Source organism: Gallus gallus, chromosome 14 (genome assembly GCF_016699485.2).
Source record: "Gallus gallus isolate bGalGal1 chromosome 14, bGalGal1.mat.broiler.GRCg7b, whole genome shotgun sequence".
NCBI lineage: Eukaryota > Metazoa > Chordata > Aves > Galliformes > Phasianidae > Gallus > Gallus gallus.
The window spans coordinates 4,614,663-4,635,947 of record NC_052545.1 but is presented as its reverse complement, the minus strand read 5'-3'; the positions used below and the strand labels follow the sequence as shown (position 1 = coordinate 4,635,947).

Here is a 21,285-nt window from a genome sequence, read left to right as displayed (position 1 = left end):
GCCAGCAGCTTTTACATTCTCTAGTGCTTCATTAGGATGAGAAGAACCTAACAGGAAGCTTTACTGCATTATTGGTTATCATCACACAGAAACTAGAAACACGACTAGGAAAAACTCTGATGACCATACATGTATGCAGAAGAAGAAGGGAAAGACTCCCTGTTCTATACACCAAAATGAAACAAAAGGATCTGAGTGTGTTCAGCAGCAGTACTGTATCAATGTACAAAACACCCACTCCCAACTCTGCTGCTTCCTTGCTGCTGGAAACACCAACCTATCAGCACTGATCCAATACATGAAAAAGATAAAAAGCAGAAGGGGAAAAAAAAACAATTTAAAGCCTTATTTATTCATTATTACGCAAAGCTTTTCTTTAGCTGTGCAAATGTAAATGGTTGTCTTTGTAAGTCACCTCTAAAAGACTTCAGTGGCACAATTCTTCCAAGCAGAAATTAAAATACTTTTCTCTTTGAAAATGTTTTCAATCCAGCAGTCTGAGTTGTTTATTTCAAAGAGAATTACTTCAAGCAACTTGCAAATGATTGGTAAGGCATTATTTAATTGCTGTTCTGGGTTAGGACAGGATCCAGTGGCCCCAGTCTTCCACTGTTACTCGAGTTGTGTGTTTCTCTGTCCCACCTAAACACCTGACTTGGAAGATTCCTGGCTTTGTATTTTGCATTACTGCTACCAAAGATAAGTCAATACCGGTCAGAGTGGAGAAAAAAAGAATAATAAAAGCATCTGCACTCCTTTTTCCTGCCAAAAATACACGCAAGGATGTTCCCCAATTCTGTGAATAAACAGATGCATCTGGCGTATCCTGCACACATACCAACTTAACACTTCCCCAGCCTTGCAATCAAGAAATTAGAGGCATAAATCCCATCCCAGGCGCCAGTCCAATTTGAAAAGCTAAGACCTCCTCTTAGAAATTAGTTCTCAAAGGACTTTAATTGTACAGAAAACGTACAATGGATAAAGGGAGTGGGTAACATCTTTCAGAATATAACACCTACGGAGGTTTCCCACAAAACGTGGAGCTTCAAGGAACCAGACAAGCAGCCGTGCCTTCAGGCTCTGTGTGTTTTCTATACTTATTTCAGAGACAAGATTTTACCAAATAGGCCCAAAATTTGCATTTTCCCTTACAACATGCAAGGTCTCTGTCTACAATAAGGGTCCACACTACTCTTCTACTCTATTTCTGTTGTAACTTATTTTATATATACAAGCTGTTTCAACCCTGCAGAATCTTAAGATATCAAAACCATGCATCATCTCATTTCCCTCTCCTTTCTGTCCTCGCTTCTCAACTTCACACAGTTGTGCTGGGCACTTCGATAGGCTGCCGGGGATGACTAATGATGGGAACAAAGAAGGCTTTGTTCTTTGCATTTCTGAGTGGACGTGCTGCATTCTGCTGTATTCCCAGGTATTCTTGCTACTCCGGACACAGAGTACGAATCCACTCATCCTAACGCACTGAGCGGTTACTCTGCACGTGAACTTACCTAAACACTGGCATGTGGACCATCCTGGAATGAATTTCTGTTGGCAAAGCAAAACTAAAACACAAATACCAGTAGGTAAAAGAGCAGTACACAAACCCTTTCAGCAAAAAGGGTTCGTGAACATATTCTGTATGCTCCGTTTTCCCTCCAGCTAGTTTCACCGCTGTTATTCCCTAATCCTTTTCATTGTTTTTCTTATGCCATGTAATTAACGTTATGGTTATGTTGAGAAATAGGTTTCAAGTAGCTCAAGTGAGAACGTTCATTGATAAAAACAAAACAAAACCCTGAGATTATTGCTTTGCATACTTGCAAGAAAAGTTCAAGGTGAGAACTCAGTCTGGAGGACTATCTGGCACTCACCGCCAACACACTACAAGGTGGAAGAATTTTATACTTTCCTACTTATCATAGACAAATCATTGATATAACCTATATAACTAAATGATCTTTTTTTTTCTTTTTAAAAAAAGAGAAAAGAAGAGGGAGAAATTCATTTCTGTTTGAACAGCAGAAGAGTAAAATTTGCTTATTTACATATCCTGAGGTTCACTTAATGTTCAAACTGGTCTCTTTCTCCACAAGAATTCTTACTTGCATGCATTCTCTAGATCCCCTGGCATTCCATTTGCCTAAGATCACACCTTCAGAGAAAGAAAGGGTGGAGGGGAGATGAAATTAACCCTTGCCCCGATCGTCTGTCACTGGGTAAGGCGCCTTGGGATAACTGCATCCATTAATCCTGGTGGGAAAGCTTCATAAAAACAAGATAGAACCTGAACTAAACTTTCCCTGGTAATTCAATTACAGAGGAATTCTTAAGAACCACAGCACTGAGATCTCCACTAGTTGGCTGTCCTTCATTCAGACCTTATCTCTGCTGAGATCCAATAGTTAGAATGAAGAATCCTATGCCATGTATTTGGGATGTGAAAGATAACCAGACCAGGACCGTAAGATACCTGTTTTAATTCTGCACGTGCAGAAATTCAACTGAATTGAACAGAGATTTGCAGTGAGCACTTGGAGAGCTATAAGCACAGTGTTGTATTATTACTGTTTCCAAGTTAAAATCAATCAAGTTGGATGCGACACAACAGTTCTGTACTAAGTGCTCATCTTACTTTGAGGAGTCACCTTTTGTTCTCCTCCCACAGCACTTAGCTGCAATAGGGGTACAGAATACTGCACTGCTATTCCCGCAGTCTAAAATCAGAGGTGGTTCTTTGCTCATCCACGTGCATCTTACAGAACATCAGTTGTTAGAACTAATGCAAGTGTAGGCATGAATTCTGATTGTGGAAAATGAAGGCTGAGATTCCCAAAGTTGTGTGTGAAATTAAGCTTGATTACTGTTAAATTTAATGAGAACACTGCACTTAAAGCCCCATTACTGTAACTGCCCATTCTTTACTACGTGCTTGTACATGGTCTAGCAAAAGGCAACTCAGGCCATCAGCAGGGTTGAGCATACAGGAAAGAAGACACAGACCAGGCTCAGGCAGTGCTGATCTTTCCTCCAGCCACTCCATCTGCAACACAATACTCACTTCCTCCTTTCCCAAGGGATTTGGGTTTTTTTTAATGCATGTGTATAAACAGAACATGGCAAAATTCATCAGAATTAGACTTCAAACAACAATCTGATGGGAGACCATAACAGTATTTTTCCTTTGTAATAAGCAAATACATTTCTGTATTATCAGACTACAGGAACTATTTCTACACTTTTTTTCTAGTGATATTTCCCCATTTAAGTCCACATCTGGTCTGAATAATGCTGTAGCTGCTACCTATTGCTACGTCTGCATTTAGTTTTTACCTTCTCTCCAGACAGGCTTAGAAATAATTGAAAAATCAATCAAAAATAAGAAGTACAATATTCAGCTAAGGACTGATAAGCAGCACAAAAAGTTACAAATTGCAGGGAGTGCTGAGTACGATCAGAAAGCAACTTTATATTGGAAAGGCTAAGGGGACTTCACCTTCCACATACACTGAACTCACCTGTACCAAGCTGCTGCACCAGCTACTTTAAATGCTTTGTACCAGCACATACTATGGCTCTGTTTTGCTCTGCTTACCAAGAAAGCAGATCTGTCACTGCTGGAAAGGCACAGGACTAGAGTGCGTGTGTGTGCTTGTTTTTAAAGACAACTCCTTTTAAAACTTGAAGCTTCCATTTAGCCATATAGCCCTTAATTAACTAAGATAGTAAAGCTCGTCTGCTATCAGCTAAGTACAAGAATGTGCCCATCACATGCAGCACAGATTAGACTTAGGTAAAGGCCCATTGCAAAGCCAGTCACCTGAGTGAGACAAAAGAACTGCTGCTCATATATGCCAGGTACAAACTGTATCAACACATTCACCTTCCTACCTCCTCCCAGCCATTAATGTGTTTTCACATAAGAGATAATAGCAAAGATGGTTTTCTGTTAGGAAGTATAGAATCAACGTCAGTGAAATACGCAAACCTACACAATCCAGTTCCTCAAACCACAAGGCCATGTATTGCTTTATTCTTATTCCCATTATTGCCAGAAGAGCCTATGCCATATTTTCCAGTTACAACTTGCACATTTAATTAACACACACATTCAGCTTTAAGATGAACAACTGTAGGTCAGTCTCAGAAAAGCAGGCAGCACTGTATTATGTCCAATACCAGCAATGCCTACACAACGATGACTTAAGCACAAGTCTTCAAAGGCCAAGAGTTTTCTTTTCAGCAGTCAGGTATTTCTGACAGTGGGATCTCAGTCTCTACTGCTCTCATTTGTGACCTCACGGGGAAGCAGAATTTGCATTCCTTTTGCATTTGCAAATAGAACACAATCCCTTTTGGGATACAAAACAGCCAACATCTGCAGAAAGGTGATGCTATTGTAGAAAACAGCACTCACCTCCTGAAAAAGCGTAGACATTTCACAGACCAGACATGAGCTGGGGCTTTGCATTTCACATTTGTGCCTGTCGGAGAGGAAGAAATCTCGCAGCAGTGGAGTGTGGGTAAGTGCCTGGACAATACAGTTCATAAAACATGTGTTCCCAAGATTGATTAGCCCTCGTAGACCTATAAAGACAGAAGGGGAAGGGAAGCGTAAGCATTATCGTATTTAAAAAATAGTACATTTAAATTATTTGCATTTTTGTACCATTTTCACAGTAGTGTCAACAGATTTACTATGCACGCATTACTCCAAGTACACAGCTTTATGTTTAGGTAGGCTATAGGTTTTGATGTGCTCAAGTCACAGGCTGCCACAAGCCTTTCAGCTACACTGTGATTTGTTTTTTGTTGTTTGTTTTTTTTTATTTTGCTTTAAATTCTTTGAGGAACATAAAACTCAAAGTACAGCAACACCAACAGCGTTATTTTTGCAGGGGCTGTTGTTCCAAACACCTCCAAAACGCACTCCCTCCTCAAGCTCGTACCCAAAGGCAACGACAGCTGATAAACTGCCACGGTATGACACATGAAAATAAAACAGTTTGTTCGCAGAGCACTTAAGAGGCTTTCCCTCATGCAGGTCACAAAGTCAAAATAGGGTTTTCGTACTGATAAAATGCAACAAATATCTTCCTAAGACAGGCGGCAAAGGAAACAGCCTCAATATAAGCCAAACAAAAAGCCTGGCTGTGATATCCAGTACAGACTTTGTGCTGCCTCCTCTCTGTTCAAAACCTGAGATCTGAACAAAACACCCTTAAAGAGCAACTCTGAAGAGCGCTTGTTCCACTCACTTGTTTTAACTACATCAAACATTCATCTACACATCACAGAAGTGAATTTGGCGTAAGAGGATTCATCACACCTTAAGTCAAACGTTCAGTAATGCCCGGAGACGATTCCTTGTGCTTGGAAACCAAGGTGCTTAAAGGACTGCTCTTTTGTTGCACAACAGAAGAGAGGTTAGGAGTGGGGAAAGCTTTCAGTCATTTGCAAAGTCTAAGCAAGAAGAAAAACACGCTCAAGTCCTCGAGTACTCCTCCAAAACGTTCACATACTGCCACCATACAGGAGTGCTATACAGGGTCATCAGGTGGACAAGAATGCTGGTTTTTTCAACCAAAAGTTTACTTTGAAACAAGAATAAAGAAAGCACGGACATACGCATACGATTTTGCTATCAATTTAAAAATGAACATGGCTCTCTTTTGTAATATAAACAGAATTACTATATAAACCGTGAATGAAAAAAAGGAATTACTTCATAGAGAACAAAGAATTGCCTTGCCATTCTACAGGGGGGGGAAAAAAGATAAAAGAAAGAAGTATCAGCTGGCAATGCTGTGCTAATTAAAAATGGTGCAGTTCCCTTGCAGTACACCACACAGTGCTCAAAGGGCTCTTCAGCATCTTTCAGCAGGAGGAGGTGTGGTCCAGTTGCTACGTTACCGGAGAGAAACAGCACTACATCAGCTGGAGCTGCACAGTGAGCTGCAGGCGATGGATGCAGAGCCCTCTGAAATCTCCTTTTCTGTATCTAATGAAACACAGCCCTCCTTCCAACAGCTTCCTGGTGCTTCTGCTTATTCACAGTGCAGGACAAAGTTCCTCATGTATATTGCAGTAACTTCTATCGGGCAGAAATTTCATCGCAATCATCTGCTTTATTCTCATGCTGGGAGGCAACAAATGTGTGCACAACATTAACGAAGTGTTAAATAGTTAATTTGGTGTAGCAGCCTGAAATACGGTGTGATTCTGCAACTCTGTACACAGTCCTACGTCAATCCCCAGTCTACTTGTCTCTGCAAACGATACCAAGCAGAAAGATGTTCATGTTGTGCAAGTGGAGAAATGTTCAGTTGGTATCTCCTGCCTACTTCTCTCCTTTATCATCTATTTAAAACTTATTGTTTTTATTTAAACCAATCTGTGCCAACAGATGCTTGTGAGCCTCCCTGGACATGTTTGAGATGCACCAGAGTATTTTGTGCAGAAAACTCTCTCCCTGTTTCTCTCTGGAAGACTCGGCCCCCCTGGTTAGCAGCATCATTCAACGTGAGCCTGTGCAGCACAAAAGACAAGTGGGAAACCAGCAGGTCCATCTGGAGACTCACCCTATTTTTTTTTTTCCTTGATACCTAGTAGAAAAATCACAAGTAAAAGCAAACACATAAAGGCAGCTTTTTGGAATCATTTATTAAACATCGTTTATTACATGCCTGAGGCTGGACCTTGTTTCCCTGTGACCACAAGAAGAATCAATCTTCCTCAAAGCTTCCACCAGACAACCAGTTACAACTCCACAGGCTCTCTTGCTTTGCTCTTGATTGGTCTTCGGTGTCAGTCTTCCACAGGCAGAAAAAAAAGGGGTGCTTCTTATGCTATGGCATCACTTGAATGAACCAACACAAAACAACCTGCAAAACAGACAAGGCTGACATGTGAATACCTCAAACCCTTATAAAAATAAGAAAATGGTGAATGTAGTAAAACATGAGAACTTTCTTAACTGGAAAGGGAAAAAGATAAAGGTAATGTATGACTCTTATCCTTGAGGGAGCAATGACTGCAGCTGCTAAACTGTCTCTTAGACTGACATCTGAAATGGAACAGGTACAATGCACTGAACTACAGCTAAGCTACTGCATAACTAATTGGAGCATCCTAAAAACATCAAATTTTGATGCATGTACACTGAAGAACTGACTGCACTTAGAAAGACACATTCTCATGCACAGAACTCTTATAGAAAAGGAGTTTTATGGGAGAGAAGCAGCTAGAAACCAAAGCCCACACAGCATTCTGGTCAATGCAATATTCAGAAAGTAAATCAGTTGTGTCTGCCACACCCTCTTCATTAATAAAGTCTGGCAATATTTAACTGGAAGAGACAGCACTGAAACATGACAGTCATAGACAGTCCTTGTGTAGAGGGTGGGCCGGTGCCAACGATTCCCAGCAAATCTAACTATAGTTATAAGGCTGTGGTACACTGTAGATGTAGCAGTAACTTCATCTCTGATTTTAGTGAACCATTTTCGGAACAAGCAAGAGCAACCAATGAGATACCTCAACTCTAAACACAGATGCATGCTCTTGCAGTAATCCTGTTTTGCAGAGAAGCACTACTTTCTTTACAACTTTACAGCTAGAAATATAAGTATTGGAAATAAATAAATACTGCTATCAAGACAAATTTATCCTGCTTGGTATTAACGAAGAAAATACTTGGTCATAATCACCACTATTTCCATTCTGTCACGTGCTGAACAGGCAGGGCGTAAACAAAGCAGCAGGAATTCTACTTCTGCAATGCCCTGAGCAGACATAATCCTGTGCAGGAATTTCTTTTGACACTCACTCTCAAAGCTGTATTCTGAGCAGCAGGCTTACCTTTGTCACCTTCAGTTCTTCCATCTTCTTCCAGTAGCGGTGTTTGGTTTTTCAGTTGCTCAGTTTTTCAGTTGCTCAAAGCAATTGATCTGCAACGCTGGGCAAGTGTGCTGTTGTGATGCAGGAATATCCAGAACAGCAGCTCTGCAAGTCCACCCACGCAGGTGAGATGAAAACACCAGCACAAGATAAGGAAATTTCACTTCTCGTAGGGGGTAGGGGGAGCGGGGCACTGGGGAGGTGGAAATGAGAGGACTACACACAAACACAAAAGACTGAAAACCGATCAGGTGCTTAACTCGCCCCACTGAAGAGGTTGGTCTCAAAAGCTTGGATTGGTGCTGGAATTGGAAGAAAAGCAGATAAACCGGTCTGAACAAATGCTACCACAGAAACCTGTGATTTAACTGAATGAAGATTCTGGAAGCACAAACGTAGGTCAGTGCATAACGCAACTGTGACAGGAATCAGGAAGCTGTTCAGCACAACCAGCTCGAGAGCCTCTGTACATTAAACACAGGTCAGCACCACCTGAGAGCAATTTTCTGGCCCCAACCCCAACCCTCCCAGCTGCCCATCTGTGCCAGTGGTTCCCTGAAGCTCCATCAAATCGTATCAGAAGTCGGTGCAAGCTGAAGAAGCGCTCACTGAAATATTTAGAGGACACAAGTTCAACATAACCCTTGGAAATACAGTGCAGCACAGCAATAAACTTTTTTTTTTTTTTAAAGTTTGTTTTCCCATCTTACGTTCATACAGCAAGAACATATTTATAGAGCATCTCTCTGAAAATGTATCTCAAGGGAGAGCTGCCCTACTTCTTAGTACCTAAAGAGGGCAAAAAAAACCCCAAACCTCTCAGCTCCCAGGTACAAACCAGACCGCACATCTCCAGAATGCAGCTGTTACAAATATGGGTCCCAAACAACCAACACACCACTGTTCCATTTGCATGCCAGAAGTCGCATAGCTTCCGCTAATGGGGTTAGTGACAGCAATTACTCTCAAAAGATAATCCCTTTTGAAAGAAAAAATAAATCTACTCATTTCAGAGAACAGCAGTAGGCAAATAAATGAAACTACAGAAACCTACGCAGTAAGAAGCGTGATGTCCTGTGCCACTACTGGTCATGTGAGTAATCAGAAAACCATGACGTTTCAGTACTTCAGCTGAAGCATCCTTTCTCAGCTCCTGCATGGAACCCACACAGCAGCACAGAGTCAAATTAGAACAGTTTTGTTCAAGTATGACTATGAAAAACTACTGCTAATAAAGAGAAAATTAATCAGAGGACTTATTGCATCCGCTGCATTATGAACTGTGCCATAAATCACAACTCTTTACTCGCACCTACAGAGGCAGAAAGACAGTCACATCAGAAAAGGCTTTCAAGGAGAAAAAGAAATCTCTCAGGAAAAATAGCATTTGCATTCTAAATGAAAAGCTGTCTTTAATCTTCTAATCTCTGGCAGAAGATTTTGGATCACTGTATATTTTCCATTACTTTTGAAATAAATTACTTATTAGAAAAAAAGTTTGCTTATTTGTATAGAAATAAATTGTCCTTGAGTCCGTTTCCAACAGAACACCTGAAGTCCAGCAACAAGGGATGCTACACTGGAGGAGAGAATACTATGCCATGAAGGGCACACATGCAGCGAAGTCATTAACTGCTGAAGTAAGCTGAACAGAGTACTCTTCCTTGCATGTATCATCAGTATTAGGAGACAGAGACTATTTAGATGGACGTATCACTCAACCTGCAAAGTTCTGTGTTTTGGTGTGTCACTGCTGGACAGCAAGTGGAATTCATCCTCATTACCTGCCTGTTTACCTTATTACCAGAACTACTCAGAGATAAAGAAAGGTTTGTCGATTAATTACCAGGGATTAACCAAATATGACTCCTTCTGTAGCTGAGTAACTAACAACTCAAAATAGAACCCAACCAATGAAAACAGACCACAAAAAACACACCAGGAAACACATCCTATGCACCAAAGCTGGGACCTTCGCAAGACGTTCCGCAGTTCACTGCTGGATTGTTCTTCTCTCCCTGGTTGTTTGCTTTTGTCACGGTTGGTTTTGTTTGTTTGTTTGTAAGTAAGGTCCTGGCCAAGAGTTGTTTTGCTTTTAGAGACGGGCACTTGCTCACCTTTCCGATTGCCAAACAGTTCAAACACAATAGAAAAACCAAAACAACACGTGAGCAATGTGTCAGTTTGTATTTCCCAGTTCGGGTGTAAGACAGATCTCCCATTGAGCGTTAGGACAGAAGCAGCACTGAAACGCTGCTCAGTTGCTTCATTCAGGTTCACATGACAACCCAAAGTCTTTTGGCAATAACTTCTGGCACATTTCTGTGCAACTGGGACAGCTCCATAGTGACCTCAACATTCACGCAGACCTTCCTGATTCATCCCTTTTTATGCTGTGTGAGGAATGCCATTCAAAAGTTACTGTTTCCACATTTTTTCCCCTTTAAAATGCCTGAAAAAAAGTTAAGTTACCAATAAGTCACAGCCTACCTACATTAAGTTGTCCAGACGCACCCACAGCAATGGTTGTGGTGTCTGTCCTATGCTCAGCAGCAGAGCTGAATTCAATTACATTCAGTGCAGATCCTGCCCCTCCTGACTGCATGGATCGCATTCGGCATTTTTGTTTAACAGCTTCAAAACAAAATCACATAAAACAGACTTATAGAAGTGATACACCGCATCAAAGTCGTTTCAATGTAATTGGAAGACAGAACGACAATTCAAAAGCAACTCGGTATACTGGAGAATTCACGTGAAATTAAGTTCAATTAAAAAAATATGGTGTAGGAAATGAGAAAGTTTAAGTTCACAAACAGGAAATAAGAAGCAACAGCCATTATAGCAACACAACCTAAGCGGCGTGAGCCTGCACTGAAGGGGCAAATGGTACACTGTGAAACTCAATGAGCTTCTGACCAGGCCTGGGAGGCGACCCTGCCCTGCTGACAGTGAGGCTCCCGCTGATGATGCCCGGAATTGAGCACCCATTCTAAGAGATCTATTCAACCCGAGGAGAAGGCAAGAATAGGAGTGAAAATTTGCATGAAATTAATACACGAGACTTAAGAAACTAACTGAAGAACCCACTGGTTGAGTTAGTTAATTAAAAAGATAGTGCCGATGGAGGAACAGACAGGATGACAATTTTCAAATACGTGAAAGGCAACTGCAAAGAGGACTGTAATTAACTCTTGTGGCCTACCCAAGCTATAATAAAAAAAAGACTGCGCTCACAAGAAGTGAAATTTAATTAGAAATTAAAAATAATTGTCTCACAGTTAGAAAACATTGCAACAGGGGAGTCCGGGACTCCCTGCAGTTGGAGCTGTTCCAGAAGCAGCTCTCAGCTGTCAGTAATGGCCTCGTATACCTGACCCAGAGTCAGAGGAGGCATGAGGTGACCCCTCCAGCTTCTCATTGGGCTGTTCACATATCCAGATTAATAGCACAGTGCGACACAAAACAAAGCAACCACCTCTGACAAGGTGGGAAAGGTGAGGGCGTTTTCACCTGACAGCTCATCCAACCTAACAGCTAAGTGATGCCAAAGGGGATGCTCCCACTTCACCGAGCTGGCACCTGTTTGACTCCATGGTGAAATGGTTTAATGTGCCAGTCTGGCAGAAAAAGTAGTCTCACCTTGAGAGGGTTTGCATCACCTGCAGACAGCGATGAGCTTTTGACCCTCTAAGCAGGTTCAAGAGGCTCAGCAGAGGTCAGAGCAAAAAGCTATGGCCGCAGTCAGGAGGGGCTGCAGAAGTGTCAGTTTGAGAGGCAGCCAACCCTCCTGCCCCCAGAACACCTCTGGTGCAACACACCTCCAGTGCAGGCAACTGTCTGAAACCACAGAGTGAGCAGCAGAACAGCCACAGCCCTAATGCACACATTGCTATTCCTACCATATGGCTCTGGAAAGCAAAATTAACTGCCCTGCTTCCAGGAAAGGACAGAGAACCACTGCTGCTATAGAATCAGGGCTGCTAACTATTCTCAATGCCATTTTTAGGCTGCACAGATATTTTGCATATGAGCTTTTGCATTTTTGGCTCAGCGCATCATTCATTCATTTTAGTAATGCAAGAAAAAAGTCAGAGGATAATACAAAAATCAGTCAGCATCAGATCTGGTACTTCAATTCATTTCCTTCGTGTCATACCCGCTCGTGTGGATCAAGGAAAAAGTTTGCATTTATGAGCAGTGCTATAAATCAGCTCTGAAGGAGCCCAGCAGCAGCTGTGAATCATACTGTACTTCCAATTAAAAGCAATGGTGTAATATTTGAACAAAACTGCAGTCAAGGCTTAGCATAGTAGATATGGATTTGTAGCTTATTTGAACACAGAACTTCTAGTAATGATATGGGAATAAAGAGCAGCAAACGATGATGAGATTCAATACAGTGGCTACTGAGGAGGGTTTACCAGAGGTTCTGTCTCAAAGAGACAGGTTGGTCTTCACACACACACACACACACACACACACAGGCCAAGCAACTTATAACCAAACAAATGAAAAAACACAGTGTTTCAGACTATTATCATACAGAAGATGAAACAAACTCCAAACCAGACACTGATTCCATAGATGCCCAGAACAGAAGGTATTCTCTATACTAATATGTGCATCTTGGAACCAATGCATCATTTCGGATGATGCCAACAAATGAAGTATTCCACAACCCAGACGAGTTCCCATTCCTTGCCATCAGGCATGCTGCCTCTGACTTCACTGCCCTGTAGATACTGTTACTTCAAGTGGTGGCTTCAGTATTCCAGGAGCAATTTCTGCTGGCAATAACGTGAAGCTGTGTTGTTGTTCCTGGTAAAGCAATGGCTGCCTTGTATTTTAAGTATGAAGAATAATCTGAACTTAAAGCCAGGCAAACGCCTTTAAATAAACTAGGGAAAAAGTTTAATCCACCCCTACAGAAAGGCTTTCTTCTTCCTAAGAAAAATGATAGCTTTTATGCCTGTCATTTATTGTCTACAGCATTTTTACTGACCATCTGCATCACAAAATTATTTTTATCTCAGGCATCAGGAAACCAATGCATCATGCTCTTAAAAAATAAAAAAGCTATACAGCACAGACTCACTTGTGGCAACCATCTCCATCTAGTTGACTCTCTCAGTCAAAACGAGTAAAACAGAAAAGACATTAAGTTCTGCAGCAGAACTTGCACTAAACTTCCCTGAATTTCTTCAGTGGGTCTTGGTATGCCAAAATAGTAATTTTGTCTGTTGTGCTTTGACTTGATCCAATCTCTGCTGAGATCTCTTAGCAGGGAGTGAAGCACACTGAGGAATGCACACACGTAATCTGGATCCCAAGCTGTCACAATATGCACCAGAAGAAAAACGTCTTTCAAACATGGCACAACAGTTATCCCACAGTGCTCTAATAGTCAGCAGTGTCTCTGATTATCTGAGCCCCACGACACCTAAAGATCAATCAGCTGGAGGACAAAATGAAATACGATGCACTCCCAGCACATACTGTCACACTGAGAGCTGGAGGGGCTATTTCTGTGCCCACGTGGTATGTCCCACACAGGTATATGCAGTACATAACATACCTTGATTTAGCAGTGAAACCAGACCCCCTACAACTGCAGTACTCAATGCACACACAGACATACAGAGCTAAATGAATTTGAATGAACTGAATAAAGGCATGGAGGAGCCCTAAAGCAATGATGAGACTCAAGGAGGAGCTCACCCTGTCTCAAACACCATGCAGCACAAAGTTTAAGACAAATGTCCCATGAATCAGAGCACAGGAAGAATGATTATCTGCTAACTGCAGGATGCTCAGAGAGAAGAGACATTCAACATCTAAAAAAAAAGAAAAACAGCAGTGAGTGAAGAACTGCGTTTGTCAGAACCACTGAACGACTGACCAGAGTGTTAAGACAACTAGCCTTTAGATGCCAGTTAAGTAGTAAGCTTATCTTTTGAAAGGTCAATATGGCAAGAGATGGCAAAGAGAAAAAGCCCACCAACAAAATTAAATACATCAAAATGTAGCACAGGATTAAATATTCGCTCTGCCCTCCCTCAAAGCAGTGAAACTCAAAGCTCAGTGAGATCTTGCATGAGCTGCACAGAAGCATAAGACTTGCAGTGAGAATCCTGTGCAGATGGCATCCTTAAAGAACAAGAGGTACTCCCACCAAACTGACAAAATCAAATTCACACCCGCAGCCGTCCTTTCCCCCCAATATCACACCATATGCTGCCTACAAGTTTTTACCCTTCCTCAAAACAGATTTCACAAATTAATAACTGAAGGAGTAGGATAACTGCCAATGAAGTTTAATGCACCCAGATAGATCAATATGCACAAATTATTGCTGAACTGGCGCAGAGCTATTCCAGCAATCCACGACACACAAACCATGCCACATGCTGTTTATGCACAGTACTTGTTTTGGTATATATTGCATCTACCTTCTGTCCACACTAAGCCCAGCACTGGGAGCAGATATGAAAGAACAGAATAGAAGGTTATAGTAAATACAATCCAAAAGTGATCCACAAGACAACAAATCTGAGTTGGAGACCGCTGGCCTCAGTGAAAACGCCTTGCTCTCTAATGACACGGAGTTAAGCACGGTAAATACAGCAGCAAACCAAGTTTTTTATTTCTTCCACCTATTTTTAATAGTAACAACAGTATCTCCTCATGCTAGGGGTACTTCTCTGTCCATAACAGGACAGGCACAGCAGTCAGCGTAGCTATCTGCATTAATTCCAAAGTTCCTCATTTGGCTCTTGATTGGCTCTTGATCATGGCACTACCTTTGCACTGACTGCAGCCCTGCATAGCAAGGATATACCTTCCATTTCAGGGAAGGCTTTGTTTTAAGGAGGATCACTGCTCGATGCTGGCTGTGCTCAAGGAAACAGGAGGTGTACCTGCTGACCCCTGCACTGCTGAAGGACAAGGGAGGCAGATGCAAAAAGCCAAGTATTTTTAACATCTGCTTTCCTGAAAAGCATTTGTTGTTTTGATTATTTATTTTCAACTGAACAACACTAGAAAGAAATGCCCTGCTAACTTTAAACGATTAAAAGATCACCCACCATCACCTTTAGATAAAGAAAGGTATGTTCTTCAGGTGGCTATATGCTACAGTTGGGGTTTTCTTGGTAAGAAGCCTCCATTCCCATTAGAAGTTGTTCCAGGAGATACCGACAAGTGACTAACATTCACGTTAGAAGTCTGCAGTGTTTTTACGGTGTGCTGAAGTTACATAATGACAGTGACAAAAGCACAGCGTGGAAGAAAGTTAACTACTGTACCACCAAAGACAGACAACAGACAAGTAGCTGAGTCAGGAAACGTTTTACACTGCAACTGAAATGACGTAAAGGAGGGGGAGTTTCTGTGCTCCTACCTACCTGGATCCGAACATGAAGCAGCTGCATCTGAAGACGGGCAGAAAATAATTGTAGGAAGTCAAACTGCAATACTGTCTGTGAAATAGAAGCGATGTGTACGGATCTGTAACAACTGTGGGTCCACGTTCAAACACCCAGAGGAAGAAAATCAGCTTTGAGTTAGAAGTTTGGAATGTGACCCAAGTCCTGGACCATGAACTGTCTTCCAAGGAATTTCACAGTGTGAACACAGAGTGTAGCTTTCTTTGTCTCAGATCCCCAAGAGCCACCTACAGTTACAAAATGTTTTCTGTGTGAGTAACACGGACAGCAGTTTCCCAAGAAGGAACAACAACAAAAAAATTCAGCCCAATTGCAATCTGCCTAATACACAGCTTGACGTGGTACTGCTGTCTTCATGGGCTGAACTGGAGGCAAATACCCAGGAATTGTGATTCCAGCTTTCCAAACATTTCCTCGCCTGCAGTATTTTGTATTACTACAGCTACACATATGCCCACACTTCAGTGTCTCACTGGTTTTATTCCCCTACTAACAAAACATGCAAAACAAACTTTACAAGAAGGAACAAAAGTAAAAATATTTGCAATTTCAAGAATTCTTTACAACCTGTGTGAATAACCACTGTTCCTCAGCCAGCAAATACACAGCTTGCTGTTCTACTGTGAACTAAACCACTCCCACATAAAGCCAGGCAAATTAAAACCTTCACAAAGAACCCTGAGATGAAGGTTTTCCTCCATCACACATTCAGCACATCCCTGCTAAGGCTGGTTTCAGTGCCAACCTATCACCAGGCTCAAGCATCAAGGTAACTTCTCAGAGCTATCTTTGACACTCTGTTAATCTTCACTGGAAAGAAAACGCCCAGGATTTATTTCTGTACACAGATATCCCCAAAATCAAAATATCTTACTTTAAAGAGCTGGTAAAAATGCTCCTCATCTACATTAGTGAAGTCTGATAGCTTCTTCAGCAACTCATATGCTGCTGCAAAAGAAGGATCAACTGAAAAAAGGGGAGGTAGGCCCAACAGTGGCCCAAACCAGTCACTTATCTCGGATACCTCACTTCCCTTCCCATTACTACTGCCTGGTTATTCCTTAGGAGAAAAGATGCTGTGTCAGCTAGTTTGTGCTTCCCTTTGCTGCAGCATCCTTCACCTGAAAGCAGGACTACAGCATTGGGACAAAAAGTGCTTTGTAAAAGCAATCAGTATCTGCCCTTCTCTAATCTTTACCGGCTGAAAAACATGCCCTGCAAGTTTTAACTACTCTCCAGTCTTCAGGGAAAAAGCAGGCCAAATTTTATATTAGTTACCTCCAAAGTTGTATTTTTTTTTCCTCCTGAGGAGGAGGACTGCAGACGAAGGCTGAAAATGAAAAGCCATATACCTTGAAGTGATCCATCTACACTACAGCAGGAATGGTGAATGGCATAAGCCAACATGGACACCAACTTCAGCCTTATGATGCTGATTTAAAAAGGGCACACATAACGGCATAATACCTTGGAGAAAATAAAAATCAACAGCAACTAAATAAGCAACAGTAGAGGCCACAGTAGTGGACCACTAGCGCTAACTTCTACAAGATGGTGCTCTGTCTTCTTCATATTGACTAATAAAAGCCAGCAAAGCTTGTTTTCTGTTTAAAATGTTGCTTCCTGCCTTACTCTAAGCTCAAGGCCATTGAAGTGCCAGTCCAGCTGCATTTTGTCTTCCTGGTTTTCCTGGAAGGTGAGTGAAACATCAGCTCGGATGCTGCATGGCTACTGCCTGTGCGGGTTGAGGCATCCCTGCATTGGGCCAGCAGCTCTGAAAGCTGCTGAGTGCAGCAACACAGGAGAACTCTGCTCTTGCCAAACCATGGCCAACAAAAAGCACAATGCTGTCTGCCAGGATAATGAACTGAGCAGCCCGAGTGAGAGGGTGGGATCACATGGCTGGAATTAAGGGACTGAATGAATACACAAGGGTGAAATGAAAGGGCGATCCCCTGATGGAGGGAAGCTGTTTTCCTCAGCTGTAACATCTTCACCCTTAGCGGGTATCAGAGAGCCACACGCAGCTGGTTCTTTGGCTTAAAGGACAGCATCAACCTGGAGAGATGGGGAGGGAAAAGACCGAAGTCTTCAGCAATGCTTTCAGAAGAAATGCTTTTTATGGTTTGGTTCTCTCAACATTCACTCACCCCATAAAAACAGTGACGTGACAACAAAACATGAACAGGAAATGCATTTGCTGAAAGATGCCCCACTATAGATGCGATATGACTTGCTACCTGACATTAGCTTTGGAAAATTAGGTGACCTGCAGTCAAATGACTATCAGTACATAAAAAACTACTACTTTTTTTTGAGAGAGAGATTTAAATTCTATCTTGCTGAACAGGCAGAACTTTGAAAGCCCCATAAGACATTCTGAAAGCAAATCTCTACAACCCACTGTGTAAATCACAACTTACGCTTCAGAATTCTTGAGAGATTCACCATCACCTCTCATTTTGCCTAAAATCCCACTCAAGGTGCACTTTTTGTGGACCTGAATTCAAATATAAACCCAGTACTGCTTACAAAGCAATAACTTAAATGTAAGTTAGTTAAATCTAAGTTAGAGCTAGGAACTTCACGCTGAGTAAACTTGGAAGCCAGTACATTCACAAAAGACTTGAAAGCACAGTACCTCCAAGTTACCACTACTTCTGCCCATGAACAGTCCACGAACAGCTTACAGAACTCTGAAGGATAGCAAAGTGCTTCTAGAGAACCAGAAGCATTTTCCAGGCCTCACTGTTCCTCCTCCTCCCTTGCCACCTTCACGCAGGAGCTCTGCTGCAGTATTTATTCCCATCCTGCTGCTGTCACATCCCACTGCTCCATGCTGCGCAGCTGCAGGATACCATCTGCTCCTACAATGTGGCTGTTGGTTTTTGCAATCTCCCCCGTCTCTCATTCATTGTGAAAAGGATTTGCTCACTCTTCTGTAAAGGCTATACCCTCTGCCTTCTTCCAGCACTGCAAATGGCAATCCCAGGTGGCTCCTGCTAATTACCCATGTGCCTCGGGAGTCTAATTCTTCCCATTGTTAATGTACCAATTTTTAGCCATAAAGTCACTTCATATGCTAATGAGAGACCAGCTGATCCCAAGCTCACACTTCTTGTACTCAGGAGAACTCATCTTCTGGGGGTACTAACGACAACAGAGGAAGAACGGCTTTGAAAAGTTGTGCCTGAATGATGTTGTATTACTTTCACTTCAACTCTGACTCTATAATGAAGAGCTTGCTTGTGAACTCAAGCTTGATCATTGCCCTCATTTATTGAAGGCAGTGTCTTCACAGGAAAGAGGCTGAAAAATCAGACCTTCCTTTCATGCTGTTAGAAACTAATGTAGAGTCGTTTAGTTTAGTCTAAGTTTTATACTGTTTCCTATATAAATGTTTTGGTGTTTACAGGACACCTGAAACATCAACCTCAACCCCAAAATCATGATGAGTATCTCTCTGAAGACTAGCCTATGCCATGACACATTACTGCTGCTGAAAACAACACACAATACCTTTAAGAAACGTCTTCGTTCCACTCTCCCTCTGCATTCCTCACAATATTCCATCACTTCACCCAAAAATGGCTGTGCCAGCACAGGGACAAAAGCAGCATGCTACAGCACATGGGTCACCAGAAGGTGTGAGAATGTCTTGAGCTCATACTGCTACCGAAGAAATATCGTATGTTTATAGTATGAGTAGACCATACACTCTTCTTGAATATCTTTAAATATGTAAGTTCTGCATTTCAAGTGTGATAAGATGAGATAACACAACGCGTGCACTTTAATATCTACCCCACATAAGGACTTTGCATCATGGCTTTTAGGATGCAGATATTCAACATTTCTACTTGGTTAACAATAAATCCCAATAAGTCACTTCTAAAACACTTGGAAGCGACACAAGGAACAGTTCTTTGTCTAGATTCCAAAATGAAGGAATCAGCACAGCTTCTGTGGCCTGCACAGCAGTGCCTGATGTGAGAGTTTTCATCTGAAGAGTGATTTACTCTATTGCAAAGTAACGACTGGAGCAGAGTTACCTAGTGTATCTTCCTGCTAGGTGGACAAATATATACAAGATGGAAACCATACCATTTTTATGGAAAACATACCATTTTTTAAAAAGAACCAAGCAGAATTTATAACAACTTTTCTCCCTTTCTCCAAAAAGTTTCATACTCTCACATAAATGGAAACATTTCAATCAAAATCAAAAGCTAGAATTTTTGCATTTTCCTCTAAATGAACTACCAGTTCAAACCTCCATTGTAACACACTCATTTCATGACCGAGTATTCTTCAGACAGATTTTATTGTGCCAATGAAAGATGAATCCTGCAGCTGTACAGAGTTGAAACAGCTCAGAAAAGCAGCACACGCAACCAAGCTCTGAGATGCACTGAGACTGCTAGAAATCTAGAATTAAAAGTACTTTGTGTGCAAAAAGTTATGCCACAGAGCAGAACATTCACCTGTAGAAGTGTCATGTAAACATGCAACAGAACACATTTTGTCACAACTTTTCTATCCCTTGAGTGTGTTCTAGATACGAATAACATCAATTTTAATAAATGTTATTATTAGAGCTAGAAATCCCATGCAAGATCTTAATAAACAAGCACATCCTTCCTTTTATGTGATGCTTTGTCAGGGTTTTGGAGTCCCACCTCCTTCGGTTGTTACAGTAATACACTTGCCTACTACAAATGCTGAAATCACTATCAGCAAAAGAACGTTTCGGAGGGTTATCAATGAGCCATTAAAACGTGCTGCCTCCTGACTGCCCTCAGTGTACCTCTGGAGGTTACGACAGAAAAATAAAGCAAGCACCCCTGATTTTCCTTTTAATATAATTTTGTAGAAAGCATTTTACGTGTAAAAGGTAGCTGGTTATGCTTTAACTTTTTTGTAAACAGATGTGCAATGCTCACAGATGGCTACTAACATGATCTTCATTTTCAGAATCAATAATTGGACATGATGCCTATTCTCTGAACCACTTACCTACCTCAGAAGATTATCTGGATTCACTAATATCTGCTATGGAACTGATAAAACTTGATGTCAAAAGAATTGAGTATTAGAAAAAGAGAAATGGGCATGTCCAGATAATTGCAGCATTTCAGCCTGCATATAGGCTCTTCGCTGATCTGAAACCGCAAACAGACAAGTCAATGTGAGGAAAGTGAAGGGAAAATACTGTGAAGCAGATATATATTTAGTAGCAAGTTAGATGGAGAGAAAAGGCTCAAGGACAATGGCAGGTCTTTTCTTCCTTCAGCTAAACCTCCAATGTATTTTTGTGAAAGAAAGCTAGTCTTTTGCTTTTAACTGTAGCCCAAAACTGCATTATGTCTCCTGGGTGCTTTGATTTTTTTCTCTTTCTAAATCTCAGCACATAGACAGCTCCAGGGCTCAGTAGAAGAAATTATTAAAAGCATGCCTGCAGAAGTAAAGAGATCAGTCATTTTCCTTATCCCTATCCCCTGTGTTTTATGAGCACTCCCCCACCCAGCGTTGTATGAGATTTCATGCAACCAGACGTGTCCTTTTTAAACAGACAGAAAAATTTAAAGTCCTTTAAGAGCAAGCATAGCATTCTTTCAAACTGGAAACAACACATAAACGTGCTTCTATTCCTCAGAAAGGTCACACTCACCTTCAGAATTCTATCAAGCCAACAGTTTTTTTTTCTTTTTTTTGTCCTGTGCAGTTCTATCATTTAAGTGGTTTTCAGCAGTCTTTACAAAATACACTGCAGTTTCACAGCGCACAGAATCCTACTGTGAACATGATACAAGCAATCTCTGCCTTGTTATTTTTTTCCCAAGCTGCTTGGTAAAACATCTGCACTTTGGAAACTTCAAATATCCTTCCTGTTCCGCTACTGCAAATGCACGTCTTCTCTGTAAAATTATCA

The 21,285-nt window shown here is 41.5% G+C and overlaps 1 protein-coding gene across 12 annotated transcripts in view; it reads right to left on the bottom strand.

Annotated features, from left to right (window-relative positions):
- USP22 (ubiquitin specific peptidase 22) overlaps positions 1-21,285 on the bottom strand; it is an 87,915-nt gene that overhangs the window by 19,589 nt on the left and 47,041 nt on the right. For 7 of the 12 annotated variants that reach the window (XM_046901039.1, XM_025155364.3, XM_015294380.4 and 4 more), the window contains 2 exons: positions 10,396-10,539; positions 4,424-4,593 (listed from right to left, as the gene is read on the bottom strand). In XM_046901039.1, coding sequence (XP_046756995.1) covers positions 4,424-4,593; positions 10,396-10,539 — 314 coding nt within the window. The remainder of the gene's footprint in view (positions 1-4,423; positions 4,594-10,395; positions 10,540-21,285) is intronic. The other 5 variants (XM_015294382.4, XM_040647544.2, XM_046901043.1 and 2 more) reach the window with 1 other exon arrangement.